Raw genomic sequence first — 18,421 nt, 5'->3', positions numbered from 1 at the left:
GGGACGTTTGGTTCGTGTAAGGGAATGGAAAAGGATATGAGAATGATTACAAATATTAATGAAATGAGAATAATACTCATACCCCTCATATTACTCAGGAATGACTCATTCCTTTATTTAGAGGAATGAATCCGTAGGTCATACCTTCATTTTCCCAAACCAAGCACAAATTTTATTCTATTCCTATTCCAAACCCCCCAAACAAACAGCCCCTTAATACATCCTTAGCACAATGGAAGCCTAGAGGCATCAGATAGTCAATTTGGACATTTTAAATTCATTAATATTTCTTTGCCAAAATGCTTTGACGACTATATATAGATGGCTCAAATGGATCATTTGAGGTTATGGATAGATTTTTATAGTATCTCAGTGTGTGTCAAGGGGCTTATCAAGGTTTTTTTTTTTTTTTTACATATGATCTTAAACTAATCAAATTGGCCATGTGATGTCATAAATGAATTCTTTAATTAAAGACTCCCAAAGCAATGAGAGTCTCAAATTGCTAATTTGGATATTTTACTACCACCAAATTTTTTATTCAAAAGACATTAATATCCTTAAAAGAGTAAAGAAAATGATGGCTAAAATGCAAAAATCATATTCATGACACTCCTAGAGATGTAATAATATCTGTATGATATGATTTTGATCTTGATGGCATTTTAACTAAAATATTTTGATGATCTTCGAATGGTCGTTTTTGTTTATTAATGAGTTCTAGCATCACTTATAGATTCTACACCAATCTAGGAATACAACTATGTTGATTATTAGCTTGATTAATAGGGGGGAAAAAAAGGATAAAAACATACCATGAAATGCATGAAGGTTTCTATATGTAGATGTGCCAGTCACATGACAAAGATACTGTACATTACGTGAAGATTAGGATCCCTGCATTCTACCAACAGTGATATCTGAACAAAGATGCTTATAAACTCAAGTATTTTCCATTTAACTATATAAAAATAATATATTGAACATGTGTATTTATACTACTATTTGTATCCATTAATTGTTGATATCTTATAAATTTTAAAAGTTTAATTATCACATCACAAATTGAGATATCTATATAATAAACAAACTTGAACACTATCAAATTTAGTTTTAGGATCGACCTTGTAACAATCTTTCTTAATAAAATGGAACAATAGAGGTATTTCTCTACGATGATCATTCTATGAGAAATTAATGCTACATAAGAGCTTTTGCTAAGTAGATATTTCCTGTGCAAGGCTTCGGCTATAGAGAGGCAACTCGAAGAGAAACGCAACCTTGAACCATGCAGGGAGATTTCCATACACAAAAGGTGGTAACGGAATTAGTGGGCTGGAAGATACACAAGCAGCTTAATTTAGTCTCTACTTTTTCCACCTCCCAATTGCGATAGGAAAAAAAGAAATGAAACCAGAGGTAAAGCAACAAGAACTGACCTTGTTGTGTCTTTGTAGTGTCGGTATTCTGATACACTCTTATATCGTTTATCAGCAGAAGCCTGTTTCAACGAGTGAGTTAGAATAAACATAGTAACAGCGAACATGCCTGTCAAGGTTATGTTTATAATTGCCAACCTCAAGAAGAGGAATGCCGCTGACAAAAAGAAGTAAGAGAGTGAGGAAGATGGGTCCAAGCACCACGAGCCATTCTGCACCCTTCAAAACTGGAGTGGAAGCCACAAATATTCCCCACCAAAGGAAAATCTGCATTGAACAAAGCAATATTCAATTATGTTCTTCTTTATCCACTGCCAATTCGTCATATGTTGAACTGCACCGAGTGATGTGTACAGCTAAATTCAGCACACATCAAGATATCTCAGTGAATTGTTTGGATGACAATGCCTTCTTTGTGTTGGCTAGGTAGCAATAACTAGAGTATGGTATGAAAATGGAAAAGGATGAGAAAGAATGAGATCGAAATATCAATGACCTCGCCAAAGTAATTTGGATGGCGAGAATATTTCCAAACCCCGACAGCGCACCACTTTCCCTTGTTTGCAGGAGAGTTCTTAAATTGCAACTTCTGCTGATCAGCAATTGCTTCAATAGAGATGCCTACGATCCACATTATCCATCCAATGACATCTCGAGCCTCAACAGATGGGTTCCTCTTGCTAGCATTCACAATAGTAAGTGGCAAGCTTACAGTCCAAACCCAGACAGCCTGAGAAAACATACAATTTCGTTTTAAGTCCTAAGAAGTCGCATTATTGATATGCAAAGCATATGTTGTTGCTTGAAACCTGGAATATCCAGAAAACAGCTAACTTTCCCAAGTTATTACGCATTTCATCAAAGCGCCTGTCCTCCCCCCATTGCAGAATTCTAATTGAAAGACAAGAAAAGAACAAAGTACCATGTATTCTTATAATGATAAGAATCTTGATAGCCAACGAATCCATATAAGAATGTTTAGTGACTAGAAGTTTTGGATAGAATTTAGACACATATATAACTATGCTCTATGAAAGAATAAACTAGTTCAATAACAAAACTTCAATGAAATTCAAAAACAAAATATTGCAATATCAATAGAAGAACAATATATTTAGATCAGTTGGTGTGATTGGGTCAGGTCTAATATTGCCATCTCTAGTAGCTCTGGGTGCTGATTTGTATAAGATCTGGAATTAGGCTAGTAGGAGAGTGTATGAAGGTCTGTGGGAAATTATTAAGAGGCGCTGGAATGACAAGAGTGAGGGAAAGATTTTAATGTGGGTGTAAAAATCAACAGTTTTGGCAAACTAATTAGCAGTTTGGACTACAAGAGTAGCAGGAGTATTGCAGGCGGATTTGTGGTAGCTCTTTAGAAGCCTAGGAAGATTAAAGCTAAAGAGAGTTGTTGAGGTTTGACTGAACAAGGGAGTAGGAAGATTAGAAGCTTGAACTTGGCTATTGCTTTCTTCCATAATCAGGTGAAAGCAACGAGAACAAAGAATGAGGCAGCAGAGATTTGGGAAAACCATGTTGTTAATAGGGAGAATAAGGCTATTTATAATGCTTTTGCAGATTGGTATCAGAAGTTATGGAAGGTTAAGTTTGCTATTTATCAGTATATTGCTAATATTGCCTAGGTGGATGGGAAAGGCTATCTTCTGTGCAGGCTAATAGTCTAGTTAGATGTTGCTCTTATGAAGGCGTAGGTTATACACAGGATAGTTTGAGAAGGGACAAAAGCCCTGAACCACGTGCTGAGATTTTTGTTTATTCTTAGAAAACTGTTATGGGGCTTGTGAATGGATATCAAAACTTCTTAAGGATGGGGTTTATGCATAGGTTGTTGTGCTACTCAGGTAAAACTAGAATAATTTTTTATTCATCAAAAAATGTGCATTGTAGCCATCAAAAATTTTAGGCCTATCTCACTTTATAATGTAAATTATACATTTATGACCAAGGAAGACTTAGTTAGCAATGATAAAACATTATAAAATTTATTTAAATATAGATGATCATATAGTAGAGAATAGAGCCCAACGATAGAGAAGGATCATATAGTCAACCTCACCTAATGGGATAAGGCTTGGTTGTTGTTGTTGTAGTAGTTGTATATAGTTATGACTAAGATTTGTTAATGAATGAAACCTAATCAGGAAGTTTCTCCTACAGGAAAGAGTATCCATGAAAACCTTCTCGTGGTTAATGAAATGATGCATTCTTATTGCTGATTTCAGAGTGCAAATTCCTATGTTATTGTCAAAATTAGAAAAGGCGTTTAATAGAGTTTCTTGGAACACAGTCATTGCTAAAATGAGGCTTATGGATTTTCTTGAGAAGTTAATTCAATGGTTTAAAAAGCATGTTTGGCTTCATATTTTGTTGTAAGGTGAATAATAACATTCTTTTCTATGGAATTCAGAAATAGTATTGTTATCAGGAAAGGAGATCCTTGGTCTCATTTATTTCTCAACATAGAAATTACTAGCAGGGTTGCTTGATCATAATGTCGCTCAGAAAATATTCCTTGTAAAGTAGGGGGTTGAAATATCCACTATGATGTTTTGTGATGATTATTGATTAATTGTAAGGCTGATAAGAAGATACTAGTAATGCGAAAGAAGTTTGCCTTATTTGAATGACATGACTGATTGGAAATCAAGTACTAAGAGGAAGATATGGTGTCACACATCCTTGGGGAGAAGTGTGAAGTGGGAGTTCATCTTGTGCTTTCAGGAATATTCAGAGGGGTATACTGGAGCGAAGCGCTTGTGTGATTATACAGATTATAGAAGTGGGAGTAATAAACATTACGAATGATTCTTGGATTAGCTCTATTCATATCAACTGTGGCCAGCATATGTCAATGTGCAGAACCCAAGGAAATATAAGCTGGTTCAAGAGCTCATACGAGGAAAATTGAATGGGAATTGTTTATATTCTATTATGTTCACACTTCTTGGTCAGTAAGTTCTTAACAATATAAATTTCTGATGTGTGAAGATACTTGGGTGTGCCAATATGGTGCTACTGATGAGTTGGCTAAGGTAGCTAAATATTTTATGAGGGAGACAAACTTTTAAATTATGGAGGACTAAACTCAGCTGAAATGAAAGATTCTATGAACTATTAATATATCACTAAGGGCAAAGAATTTTGTAAAGATTATAGCTTGGGGATGCTGCCGACATCAGGTTATTTTCCATCAATTTTGAATGTTTCAACTGAGATATGTTATGTTTGTGCAAAAGATAGAATGGTTTTAAGAATATTAATCTCCTTTTGGAAAAGAACTGTGGACTCTAGTAAAAAAGTTAAGGGGGTAAAAGTTTTGTTACATGGGAGATTATTTAGCTGGGAAGTGATTTGTTGAGGGGTCTTCTCGGGATAAAGAACAATCCAATGAGGTGAAGCCTTTTATTGCCGCTACAATTTGATACTTGGGGAGGAATAGAAATAATGGCAGGTTTGAGGATTGACCTCCGTGCTCAAGAATTAGTTTGCAATGTGGAATCTGATACGATTTAATTAAGACCAATGCCTAAGTGTAAGGATGTGATGTCAAAAAGAGTTTCAAGTGAGCTTCATGAAGCAACAATTGTTAATATTGGAAGGAATGATATATTTTGTGATGTTGCTTGAAAGACTGATAGGGAGTATGCAACAATTTATTTGCGCTGGTCAGGAATTAATTATTATAGAGGAGTAATTGTTGTGAAGGGGCTTCTTCCACATTATAAGGGAATTGGCTACTAAGGAAGGTTTACTTTACTATTTATAGATCAATTTAGCCAAAGGGTAGTAATCAACTCTAAACCTTCTGTTGATCTTGTAAGAGACTATTGAGCGTATTTGATCAACAAAACACATTGTAGGCTACATTTGTGAACATAGCTGTCATTAAATTTTACCAAGGAAGGTTAAGGGTTCTTGATTGCAGAATGATTCAATTCCTAGTTTTCTTTAAAAATAAAATAAAAAGGAGAAACAAGTTAAAAGAATGACCTTCACTAGTAAAAATTTATGTTCAGCACTAACAATATAATCTCAATCTTGAATCTCAGGATGAACATTGTGGTCAACAAAGAAAAGACCTATTATTTAATATATCTGGATAATGCTTGAAGAAAGAAACTGCATGATGTAGAATACCTCATCAGTAAGAACAATGCTAGGCGGAGGCCCCAAAGCGATACAAGAATAGTCAGCACAATCTGGTAAGTAGAACAATATGTAATGTGGGATGCTGATATATACTTTTAAAGAATAACTTATGGGACAAAATTCACCAAGTAATGTGGTTCAGGAGAAAAAGATACCTGTCTGAAATGCCATGATCCTTTCACTATTAGTGTTAATAATGCAAGTATAATAAAATTTGTGCTACCTGTATTGACAAAAGACATGAGGTTGATTTAAAAATTCAAGCAGACAATACATCAACAATTAGAAAGGTATTACTAAAACTGGAATTTTGAATGTAACAGTGAAGCCTAACCCATTTCAATAGAAAATTCAAATTCCAAAAAAAAAAGGAACAGATTTTGGCGTCCAGATAAGGCCAGCAAGTATCATATGGTGCTCTCAGTAAATAAAGAATAGCAGATTCCTCCTATTTCAGCAGATAGAAGCTCAACTGCAAAGAAGGAGAAAAAAGAAGGGAAAAAAAAGAAAGAATGAGAAGGAGAGGAGAATAGTAATAAATGGGAAGATAGTTTTACTTCTTTCTTTCCAGTTGTTTACTAAGGAAGATAAATATGTGTTTTATATATCTTTGTGTTTTCATTCAATCAATCGTCTATCAGTTTCTATTGAACTAGTTGTTTATCAGCAAATCTACTAGATCATTGAATTGTTCTATCACATTTGATGCTACTTCTGTTTCCATTCAACATTCGAGTAGGCAAGCTAATTGGTGTTAGGGATGAATCTCATGGGTTGTATTAGTTATATGTACCTCTACTGTCTTTGACCCTCTTTGCTACATCTTCATCCCTCGAGATTTACAGCCATATTAATCATCCCTCTCTCCAAAACTCAGAGGCAAATGGATCCCAATCTATCAAGTCTTCAAGCACTTGTAAATTAGCTAAACATACTAGATCATCTTTGTTAAATTTATATATAACTGCGTGGTTGTGTGTATATTCCAGCCGCTTGTGGCTGATGTATATTTTGTATGTAGAATTGCTTCAGATTGTCACCCGTACAGGGGAAGTGTTGCCAAAATTTCTTCGGACAGGGACTCCCTCGGGGCGTGACAATCTTTCCCTATCAATGTTCATATGTGTGCTTTAAGTTCAAATATTTTATCACCTTCATCGATGAATATTCTGAAATCACCTAAAATTTTCTAACGGAAAGTTCATTATAATCGTTTCCTTCTTTTGTTGTATTTTTCTCCTTTTATCCTAAAATTAAAAACTAATTTGATAACAAAGTGGCTGGGCTGTGACACTATTAGGGAATATTTGTCGCATTTTTTTTGCCATATCTATTACTGCGGATCAACTTTGGGTCTACGTCAGCAGCACTCCGAGCGCCCAGACTAGGTACTGGCACCCGAACCGTGATAAATTTTAATCACCGCACCGTTGCGTAGCCGTTACGGGCAGATAAGGCGCACAGCTAGGAGCGCCCGGAGCGAGTCCAGGCGCCCGGAGTAGCCACATCAGCAAACGACTATTTTCGACCAATGGGCTATAAGTAGAGCCCTAGTCTTCTTCATTTGAACACAACACTTGTACTCGAATTATTCTTTTCTATCTTCATTGTTCTGTGTTTTCAACGCTTATAAGAGGCTTCTCCGCCTACGACGAAAGGAGATTTTTAGTATGCTTCATTAACAACCTCCCTGGTTGTAACCAAGTAAAATCCGGTAGCCTCTTTTCATTTCTATGCAATTTATTTCTGTTTTTCTAACAAGTGTTTTTTTAATCTAATGTCGAAAGAATCGAGAAGGGTATATTTCTTTTTCAGACAATTCGCCCCCCCTCTTGTCGACCACACGGGACCAACAACACAGACTTATGGTATTGATTATTTGAGACATTCTCTCTTACTGCTCGCCCGAATTTTATTAGAGTTCTATTCTCCTTGGTTGTCAATCAATCTTGACTAACAACTAGATGTGAAGAATGCTTTTCTTTATGGCGACTAGCATGAGACCATGTTTATGGAGCAACCTCTAGGGTATCTTGTTAGGGGGAGAATGCTACTATGGTTTGCAGGCTTAAAAAGACTATTTATGGTCTTAAACAAGGCCCCAGAGGCCGGTTTGAGAAATTCAATAATATAATCAGTGTTGTTGGCTTCAAACAATGCAAATTGGATCATTCTATGTTTCTACGACAGAGCACAAATGGGATTATCATTTTTATTGTTTATGTTGATGATATCTTAATTTCTGACAGTGATATATGTGGGATAGACAAAGTTAAGAAGTATTTACAACAACACTTTGTGACGAGGGATATGGGGCGTCCTAAGTATTTCTTGGGAATTGAAATTACTCACAACAAATCTGGAGTTTCATTATGTCAACGAAAGTATGCTACAGATTTACTCAAAGAAACTAGATTGCTTGGAACAAAATTGGTTGATACACCTATGGATATTAATTCAAGTGTTTAGGATGATACTAGAAAGTTCTTTGAGGATAAGGCAAAATATAGACGGCTTATTGGGAAACTCGTCTATTTAATAGCAACGAAACCTGACATATCCTTTACAGTTGGAATAGTTAGTCGTTTATGGATAAGTTAAAGCAAGTTCAGTGGGATGTCGTGTTGTATTATTTAAATCAAGTCAAAATTAAGATAGAATATGTCCGTATTTAATGGATATGCTTTGAATCAAGTCAAAATCTAGATGTATAATTTAAGGATCCATGGCATGATTTTAGGATCAGATTAGTTTCTCCTACTGCTATATAAAGGCATGTATAGCCTATGCTTGTGACCATATTTTAGATTTATTAGCAATTTGAAATAAATTGATTCTCAATTTTTGTCTCTTCCTCATCTAAATTGTTGCTATCGAGTGTTCTCTTTTGTCTCTTCTTCATCTAAACGCTATCAAAGTGGTATCAAAGCCAAGTTACCTTCTAACTCATTTTTTTAATAGTAAAATATGACAAACAACTTTAATGTTGTTTGGTCTAGTCCCAAATTAGATGGGAAGCTCGATTATAATTATTGGCAGATAATGATGTCTACACATTTGAAAGCTCAAAATCTTTAAAGCTCTATTGATCCAAGTCTTTCAGAAGGAGACGTTGCAATCTCTCAATGTTGAGATCAACTTGTGTTGGAACAAATTCATCAAGGAGTAGATTATTCAATTTTTGGCATGATAGCAAATGCTAAGACGGCAAAGGTGGCGTGGGACATCTTAAAATTGTCATACAAAGGAGTTGATTGAGCACAAAAATCAAAGTTGCAATCGCTAACAGAAACAGTCGAGCAATATTTTTCACGTCTTACTGATCTTGTCAATAAAATGAGATTATATGGAGATAAAATTGGAGATAATGCCGTAGTTGAGAAGATTCTTCGAACCATACCATTGAAGTATGATCATGTGGTGGCCTCAATTCAAGAATCACATGATATTGAACCGCTGACAATTGCAAAATTAAAAAGTATGATAGAAAGTCATATTGGCAGGATCGAAGCAAAGACGGAAACACCAGCAAATGAAGAAGCTTTAAAGAGTCATGTTTACTCTTAACACGACTGACTCTAGTCAAAGAGGAGGAGGATTCAATAGAGGTCGTGGAAGAGGAAGAGGATATAAAGGAAGAGGACGAGGTAATTACTCAAATCAATGAAGAATTGGAGATAATGTCAAGCAAGATAAGTTTCTTGCTCATTGCTATAATTGTGGAAAATATGGGCAAAAAATTGCAGATTGTAGATATAAGAAATTTAACAATCGTGGCAACCAGGCAAATATTGCTGGAAATTATGGTGAGAACACTAATGAATCTGAAACTTTACTATTGGCCAGTAACAGTTTACCTACAGATGAGAACGTATGATTTTCGAATACTGGATGTAGTAACCATATGTGTGGAAGAAAAGAGTTATTCTTGGAGTTAGATGAATCAATTCAGTCAGAGGTTACTTTTGGAAATAAGACAAAAGTACCAATTTTGGGAAAAGGTAAAATTTATATTCAATTAAAAGATGGTTCTCAAAATTTTATATCTGATGTCTTTTATGTTCCTGAACTTCACCAAAACTTATTATGGGACAATTATCAGAAAAGGGTTATAAAATATGCATTGCTCAGGGGTATTGCCCCATAACAGATGGAAAAGGGAAATTGATAGAAAAAGTAAAGATGTCTCAAAATCGATTATTTCCTTTGAAAATTCAGCATAAATTTCTTTCTTTCTTTAATTCTGGGATTTTGGATGATAATTGGTTGTGGCAGATGTGTTTTGGGCACTTTCATTTTCTGGGTTAAATTATTTAGCAAGAAAGAAGCTTGTTTTTGAGTTACATGATATTATGAAGCCTATTCATGTTTGTGAGACTTGCATAATTGGCAAGAAGCATAGAGAACCTTTTCCTATAGAAAAGTCATGGAGAGCCAAAAACAGTTAGAACTTGTTCATTCAGATTTGTGCACGGTTGAAGTTCCATCACTTGGAGGTAATAATTATTTTATTACTTTTATTGATGATTTGAGTTGGAAAACTTGGGTTTATCTTCTACATCAAAAGTTAGAAGCATGTGATATTTTCAAGCAATTTAAGTTATTTGTTGAAAAACAAAGTGGGCATGAAATCAAAATCTTAAGAATTGATAGAGGGACAGAATATATTGTTTGTGATGATTTTTTAAAGAAGCATAGTATTCAACATCAAATGACAGCTAGATACACTCCACAACAAAATGGGGTGGCTGAGAGAAAAAATAAAACTGTTATGGACATGGTAAGATGTATGTTGAAATCAAAAAATCTGCCTAAGCATTTCTGGGCAGAAGTTGTATCTTGTGCTATGTATGTCTTGAATAGGTGCCCAACAAGAAGTGTTCAAGATAAGACACCTGAGGAAGCTTGGAGTGGAAGAAAGTCAACTGTCAAATATCTCAAGATCTTTGGTTGTTTGGCATATGCACATGTACCAGATAAGTTGAGGAAGAAACTTGATGATAAAGGTGAGAAATATATCTTTATTGGCTACAGTAATACATCAAAGGCTTATAAGCTATATAATCCTAAAACTAAGAAAGTTAGTATAAGTCGTGATGTGATTTTTGATGAACATGGTAGTTGGAATTGGTCTATTGAAAAAGAAAAGTCAATGGTTATTCCTGATATTCCCAATGACTTTTTGGATGAGCAGCCTACTCAAAATAATATTCAAGTTTCTGAACAATCTGAAGCACCAACTAGGAGATCACAAGCGCCAATTACCAGCTCGCTTACAAGATTACATATTAAGTAATGATAATGACCTGTCTGATGAGGAAATTGTTCAGTTTGTTCTTTTTGCAAATTGTGATCCTATATCTTTTAAGGATGCTGCAAAAAAGACTCATTGGTTAAAGGCAATGGATGAGGAAATTCAGGCCATTGAAACTAATGATACTTGGGAATTGACTGAATTACCTCCAAGAAAAGAACCAGTTGAAATAAAATGGGTGTACAAGACAAAGTATAAGTCAAATGGTGAAATTGACCATTTTAAAGCAAGGTTAGTTGCAAAAGGTTACAAGCAAAAAGCAGGCATTAATTACTTTTGAGTTTTTTTTCACCTGTGAGTAGACTTGATATAGTTCGCATGCTTATTTCACTTACTGCTCAAAATAATTGAAAACTGCATCAAATGGATGTGAAATCTGCTTTTCTAAATGGCTTCTTGGAAGAAGAAATATATGTTGAACAACCTTCAGGATACGTAAAGAAAGGGGAAGATAATAAAGTTTACAAGTTAAAGAAAGCTTTATATGGTTTAAAACAAGTACCGAGAGCATGATATAGTTGTATTGATTCTTACTTTACTGAAAATGGTTTTTTGAGATGTCCTTATGAGCATGCTTTATATGTTAAACATACTAAATCTGGTGATACACTCATAGTCTGTCTTTATGTTGATGACCTGATCTTCACCGAAAATAACTTAAAGTTAATCACAGAATTCAGGGAGGCTTTGGTTAGTAAATTTGAAATGACAGATATAGGCTTAATGAGTTATTTCCTAGGACTTGAAGTTATTCAGATGGATGATGGGATTTTTGTCTCACAAAAGAAATATTCTTTTGATATTTTGAAAAGGTTTAGAATGGAGTGCTCAAAACTGGTTCCTACTCTCGTGATTGAAAAGATAAAGTTGTCCAAAGATGAAAATGGTAAGAGTATGAATATTACAGCTTATAAAAGCTTGATTGGGAGTTTAAGATATTTGGTTGCTAGGAGGCTAGATATTTCTTTTGAAGTTGGGGGACTTAGCAGGTTTATGGAGAAACCAAAAGAGTCATATTGGGCTGTAGCAAAGCGAATTCTCAGATATGTCAAAGGTACAATTAATGATGGAATCTTGTATTTTACTAATAAAATTGTGAAACTTGTTGGATTTATAGATAGTGGAAATGTTGAGACCAGAAAGAGTACATCAGGATATGCTTTTCATCTAGGTTCAGCTATATTTTCTTGGTCTTCTAAAAAACAGCAAGTGGTAGTACTTTCAACAACACATGCAGAATATATAGCAACAACAAATTATGCTACACAAGCAATTTGGCTAAGAAAAATTTTAGATTTTCTTCACACAAACAAGATGGCCCTATGATAATTTTATGTGATAACAAGTCAACAATTGCATTATCTAAGAATCCTGCCTTTCATGGTCGCAGCAAGCATATAGATATCAAGTATCATAAAATTAGAGAATGGGTTAAAGAAAAACAAATCAACATTGAGTATTGTCCTAGTGAATGTCAAGTTGCAGACATCTTTACAAAATCAATGAAGACAGAGACTTTTCTCAAGTTGAAGAAGGCAATTGGGATGGCTAACATTTGTGACTTGGTTTAAGGGAAACTATGTTGTATTATTTAAATCAATTCAAAATTAAGATAGAATCTGTCCGTATTTAATGGATATGTTTTGAATCAAAGTCAAAATCTAGATGCATAATTTAAGGATCCATGGCATGATTTTAGGATCAGATTAGTTTCTCCTACTGCTATATAAAGGCATGCATAGCCTATGCTTGTAACCATGTTTTAGATTTATTAGCAATTTGAAATAACTTGATTCTCAATTTTTGTCTTTTCCTCATCTAAGTTGCTGCTATCGAGTGTTCTCTTTTGTCTCTTCTTCATCTAAACGCTATCATGCCGCTATTAGGATTCTTAAGTACATTAAGAAATCTCTAGGAAAAGGAAAAGGGTTGTCATTTAAGAGAAATGGACACCTAAAGATCGAAGTTTATTCTGATGTCGATTATGCTAGATCTAAGACTGACAGATGGTCTACTTTTGGGTATTGCACTTATACAGGGAGAAATCTAATAACATGGCATAGTAAGAAACAAATGTTATTGCCAGATCAATTGCCGAAGCCGAGTACAGAGCCATGACTCACACTGTAACCAAGATGTTATGGCTGAAGAATTTGCTTGAAGAATTTGCTTGAAGAATTAGGGTTTACCTACAATTAACGACTACCAATGTAATGTGATAATCAAGCAGTTATTCACATTGTAAGTAACCCAATTTTTCATGAAAGGACTAAGCATATTGAGGTTGACTCTCACTTTATTCATGAGTATGTAATGAGTCCGAAAATTGTCACGCCATTCACATCATCATCCGACCAAGTTATCAATGTCTTCACTAAAGCATTAGGAGGAAAACGATTCTCAGAACTTTGTGACACCCTAGATATGATTGACATATATGCTCCAGCTTGAGGGGGAGTGTTTAATACTTCCAAAGATTCCCTTAATTGTAGGGATTATAATTGATTTAGATTAGCTTGATTATAGGGATTAAGATTGATTGTAATTAATGATTGATAGACATACCATAATTATATGATCCTCTTTCCCTTCTTATATATATAAATACCTATATGTAAGCAGATTAGGTTATTGAAATATATTATCTCTTTCTCTTTTATATATATTATTATTATTATTATTATTATTATTATTATTATTATTGTACTATTTGCCATATAGGGTATATTTATGGCTTCTCATTGTGTGATTTTACAAATTTTACTAATATAATGACTTTAATTTATCCCAAGAACATATTCAATAGTTATAATAGTTATGTATACAAGTTATTTGACCCTTTGACTAGCCTAGGTCAATCCATATCGAGTCAAGCATGGTTAGGTTACTTCTTGATCTTGGCCAAAACTATATATAAAAAAAGTACTTATTCTTATATGTGTGACACAATTACATAATTTGTTGAATTAAATTTGAAAGAAAAGGATAGGCAAGGAGGGGTATTTATGAGAGATTTTTTTTTTTTAAAAAAAACATATTTGGATTATTTTATTTTTAAAATACCCCTATAATTTTATTATTTGATAAGCATTTTGACTATTTAAAGTGTAGAAGGACATTAGGTTTGAGCTTGAGTCATATGTAGCATAAGGCTAAATTCAGTTGACCTATATTGCATCCCTAGATTCGAATTGTTTTAAGCCCCATGCTCGACCCAACCCAAGCCCATCCCGGTCTGGCCCATCCCAAAATCAGAGTCGGTCAAACATGAAAATGAGCTAACCACACCCCTCAACTCGGGCATACCTAGCTTGTTTATAGTAGAGTCACACTAGGTATGTCCCAATTCATGCTAGATCGGCTTAGGCGTGTGAGGGTTAACCCTATTGCCAACTCATGCAAGGGACAGCAACCCTCTTCTGACGGAAGGCTAAACTCTTGATCATGCATTGGTTTTGTCTTCATTGTTTCTTTTGTGAAAACCTAAGAACTAAGTAGCATCAAAATTTCTTAATAATTACAGAACCAAAATAGTTGGACAGCTATATGTCCCTTATTTAACTACAGTTAAATCATAGCGGGATATCCAGGAACATATCTTAGCTACCTTATTGGATGAAAATGGTTAAGCAACAAATTGAAGAATCGAACAAGAAAGACAGTGGCAATATCAAAAAGCAGTATTCACCTGCAAAATCTGTAACTTTATCGAATTTGAGGAGCGCCGTAATGACGAAGAACACAAACTGATAGGCAACCTGACATATTCCAGTAGGCAAATCAAGACAGAGAAGTTGAGAACACCCCTAAAACCCATCCCCAGGTAAAGAAAGAGAGGATGACGCAAACAAAGATAAGGGAGGTTTACAGTGACGATGGCGGTTAGCGCCAAGAAATGGGAATCGAGGACGGTGCCCATCTCGCCGAGTGCGAAGGAGTTGCTGTACTCCTCCTCCCACAGCAACTGCGCCAAAGAGCCCAACGACTGCGACCAGTACCGCTGCATCGCCCTCCGCTGCTCTCCTCCTCTTCTATGTGATCGACGGCGTGTTAATAGTCAGCCTTGCGATTTGCGATTGTGAGACGAACAGCGTGGCCGACCGACCTCCTTGAGCTCAAAATCTATCAGCGAGAGGCATGACTTATTAATCGATCAATCAAAGCAGTGGCTTCCGCCACAAGTTGTGGAAAAAGGAGCATCTATCCAGTTAACATAGAGCATACAAGCAAGGGCCAATAAAATCGAAGTCAGTTAAGACGTGGTACGATGATTAGCACGTTTAATCGTATTAATACCTGTATCAATGATTAGTAATTATTTATAATTTTTTTATTAATTTATATATTAATTTAGGGACAAATTGATAAAACTAAACCTCTCTTCTTAAAAAATAAATAAATAAATAAACAGGGAAAGCGCTGTTAAATGAAGAGGCAGTGGAATCAACTAATTATTAAATTCCTTTTTGAAAAAAATTAAAAGTGGTCTGCATCATTGTCTTTGTCTTTTCCCTTTCCCTTTAATTTTTTTTTTTACTCCATTGAAAAGAATGCCCCTAAAATAGGGAGGTTTTTTTCGCGCCCCCACCCCATGTTTTTTTTTACCTTTATACCCTTTTCTTTATTCTCTCATCCACGTTTGTTTTAATTTTGTTTCTTTTTTTATTGGTTTTGTTTTTTAACCTTTTTTTTATTTTTTTTTATCAATTTCATTATTTTTGAATAATTTTTTTTATTATATGTTTGTAAATTTTTTGTTTATTTATAAAAATTTTAAGAATTATTATTTATAAAAATTTTAAAAATATGGATCAAAATAATATATATATATATATATATATATATATATATATATATATATGAAACTAACAAAAATATTAACAATTAATAGTAAACATATTTATAATTTATGAATAATTTTTTTTCAAATGAAGAGTACATATAATAATATACAAAAAAAATATACGAAAATATATAAAAATAGAAATTTTAATCAATATTGTTTCCAAATTCTACTCCCCACGTATTTGGTGTGTTGGGACCTTAACGTCCGCTAGAGGGGGGTGAATAGCGTCTCACTCAAATCGATCGCTTCTTCCTACACTTGTTAGTTACGCAGCGGAAATACAAACAAACAAGTAGAAAGCTAATCTAAATACAAGACAAGAAATATAAATCAAGCTACACGATCATTTAACGTGATTCGGAGATTAGGGCTCCTATTCCACAGTTGTCCGTAAGGTGGACGATCCCGATCCGTCAGTGGATGACTCCCCGACAAACTCTAGCTAGCTCACATAGCTCCTTGTGGATGGAGAAACCTCACCACAACTCTCACAAGAACACTTAAGACGCTAGGGCACAGGTAGACTACTAATAGGGGTTAACCACCTCTATTTCGTCAACCTCAACCAAGCTCCCAAGTCTCGGTTATATATGTCACAGGTTGGAAAATCCCGCCTACCAGTCGACTGCCAAAACCATTAGTCGACTGTCCTCTGTGGAAATTCGACCGTTACGGCCCAACGGCTCGATACCAGCCCTCTATTCGCTCCCAGTCGACTGCACCAGTCGACTGATGAAACCACCAATCGACTGCTACAATACTGCTACAGTATGCCACATTACTGCTACAGTACCCCCTAATCATAGAATTTAACCCCCGAGTACATTCACTCAGCACTCGTCCTCGCCCGACCAACTTAGACCTAGCCTTCTAGCCTCCTCCATCAGCCTTGCGTCCCTCGGATGTCTCTCCATCATTCACGTCTTGCCTTCTAGAGCTTCCATCGGCCTTGTCATTGTTGTCGCGTCTTCCTTTGCCAAGAGGTCACGCCTCCGGGACTTTATCCATTGCTAAGTCACACCTGGACTTACATTGCCAAGACTACATGCTTGGATTTACACCGCCAAGACTCATCCTTGGACTTTCCTCCTTTGCCAAGATCACACTTGGACTTGTTGTACCTGTATCCTGCACACTCACAATGCATATCAAATACAAGAATAAACCTAACTTAAATCTTTGCCCAAATATCAAAATTTAGGGTGCCCAGATTGCTCCAATATGGTGGTGTACTTATTACTTCATACCACAAATGAACACGTGTCCTATAACGAGTGACTCATCCTTTAGCTTCGTACGATAAATATTGTCACCACCACGTTGGAATTAGTGGTACAGGATAATGAGGGTGTAAGACAATTTGCACGAAATGATTGCCAACATGGGCAATAGCTATTTCTCGACGCTCTTGGTTTAGAACTAGAGGAGTTCTTAATGGCAAGTAGGTAAAACAACTCCCAACATTCTCACCAAATGTATGTAGTACAAGATTATACCTTGATGTAATGATAATTCCCAATGGCATAGAGTCCATCCAATACATTTCTGGTGCCCACGCCTCGAACCAATTTAATGAGAATAATAGATTGGCTACCAAATTTCGATTTGGATAAAGTTGATCATATAGATCCTTATTTTGTTGAATCTCTTCTATAAACTCGAATCATACTTGAAAGCAACCTTCTTCACCATACCCAACTAGTGCAGCTATTGCCCTGAATCCACAATGACCGTCAGGTTGAACATCAATAGTGTGAGAAATATAACGCTGCAGAGGCACAGGTAATTTCTCAATATAAGTATCATGGATGGGTGGAAGTAGAGAGTGATAATGAGTCATTTGAGTATTAGGAACCTTCGATCCCCTTCCACGTCTTCCTCTCCCTCGACATGTTGCAGTCAGTTGAGAAACCCTAAATCCTGAAGTGGATGCATCTGCAAAAGAAGGTATGCACATCTACTTTGCTCATCTCTACTTGTAGGTCGACTTTTATGTTATGTGTTGTACAAAGGGGCTTAAACTATACTTTGAGATGGATCAATCATATCAAAAAGCTTGTCTATCATATGCTCTCGCATATGTGGTCATGTGGATTCATCTCATCTAATATCTCAACAACGTGGGATGTCTTGTTGGGTCATGTTCCCTCGTCATTAAACTAATGCACGTGCATAGACAATCTCCTTCAATGAGCGTTGATACTCTATAGCAGAATTAGAATGAAAAAGTAACGGTAATGTGCAAGATCGTGCTTGCATGACAATCTATATACAATTTTGATAGAATAATTACATCTGCCGACTAGCTGGTGAGATGCTTCCTCGATGCATTTTATCTAACCAGAAATCAACTCTATTGCCTTTAATGAAATCTAACACGTTATTTAACTGAAAATATCATCATGTGAATGTTGATGGTATGGAATGTTGAGAGATCTCTCAAACGACTTCTTAATATTCCCGAATTGAATTCTCAACGTCTTATGTATTTTTCCAAAAGATGTTTGTAGGGATGATATGGTATTACCCAAATATAACTTCAGTCTCGCATGTGCAAACTCTGCCCTGTAATAAAAAAATGCATTGTATTTTAATAATGAAAAGAATTGAAATAGTACAATAATGAACAAAATTAAAATAATAAAGCTATAAAGT

The 18,421-nt window shown here is 35.3% G+C and overlaps 1 protein-coding gene across 1 annotated transcript; it reads right to left on the bottom strand.

The window, feature by feature from the left end:
* Nucleotides 1-1,050: 1,050 nt before the first annotated feature.
* On the bottom strand, nucleotides 1,051-15,147 carry LOC122038544. The gene is made up of 9 exons (XM_042598340.1): nucleotides 14,789-15,147; nucleotides 14,609-14,678; nucleotides 5,762-5,829; nucleotides 5,595-5,656; nucleotides 2,249-2,330; nucleotides 1,936-2,169; nucleotides 1,578-1,706; nucleotides 1,440-1,501; nucleotides 1,051-1,335 (listed from the first exon to the last, which is right to left on the bottom strand). Exons 1-9 carry the CDS (start codon nucleotides 14,924-14,926, stop codon nucleotides 1,218-1,220), a joined length of 963 nt encoding a protein of 320 aa, XP_042454274.1. The 5' UTR covers nucleotides 14,927-15,147; the 3' UTR covers nucleotides 1,051-1,217.
* Nucleotides 15,148-18,421: the final 3,274 nt, after the last annotated feature.

This window comes from Zingiber officinale, chromosome 1A, assembly GCF_018446385.1.
Source record: "Zingiber officinale cultivar Zhangliang chromosome 1A, Zo_v1.1, whole genome shotgun sequence".
NCBI lineage: Eukaryota > Viridiplantae > Streptophyta > Magnoliopsida > Zingiberales > Zingiberaceae > Zingiber > Zingiber officinale.
This window is presented reverse-complemented; position numbering and strand designations above follow the sequence as displayed.

Bases quoted from the DNA above. Each gene is read 5' to 3' on its own strand.
- LOC122038544 (XM_042598340.1), bottom strand. From the start codon at position 14,926: ATGCAGCGGTACTGGTCGCAGTCGTTGGGCTCTTTGGCGCAGTTGCTG. The intron at 2,331-5,594 runs GTATTCTACATC...TCTTTCAATTAG, and splicing joins GCATTGTTCTTACTGATGAG to AATTCTGCAATGGGGGGAGG. The intron at 1,502-1,577 runs GTTGGCAATTAT...TCGTTGAAACAG, and splicing joins GCGGCATTCCTCTTCTTGAG to GCTTCTGCTGATAAACGATA.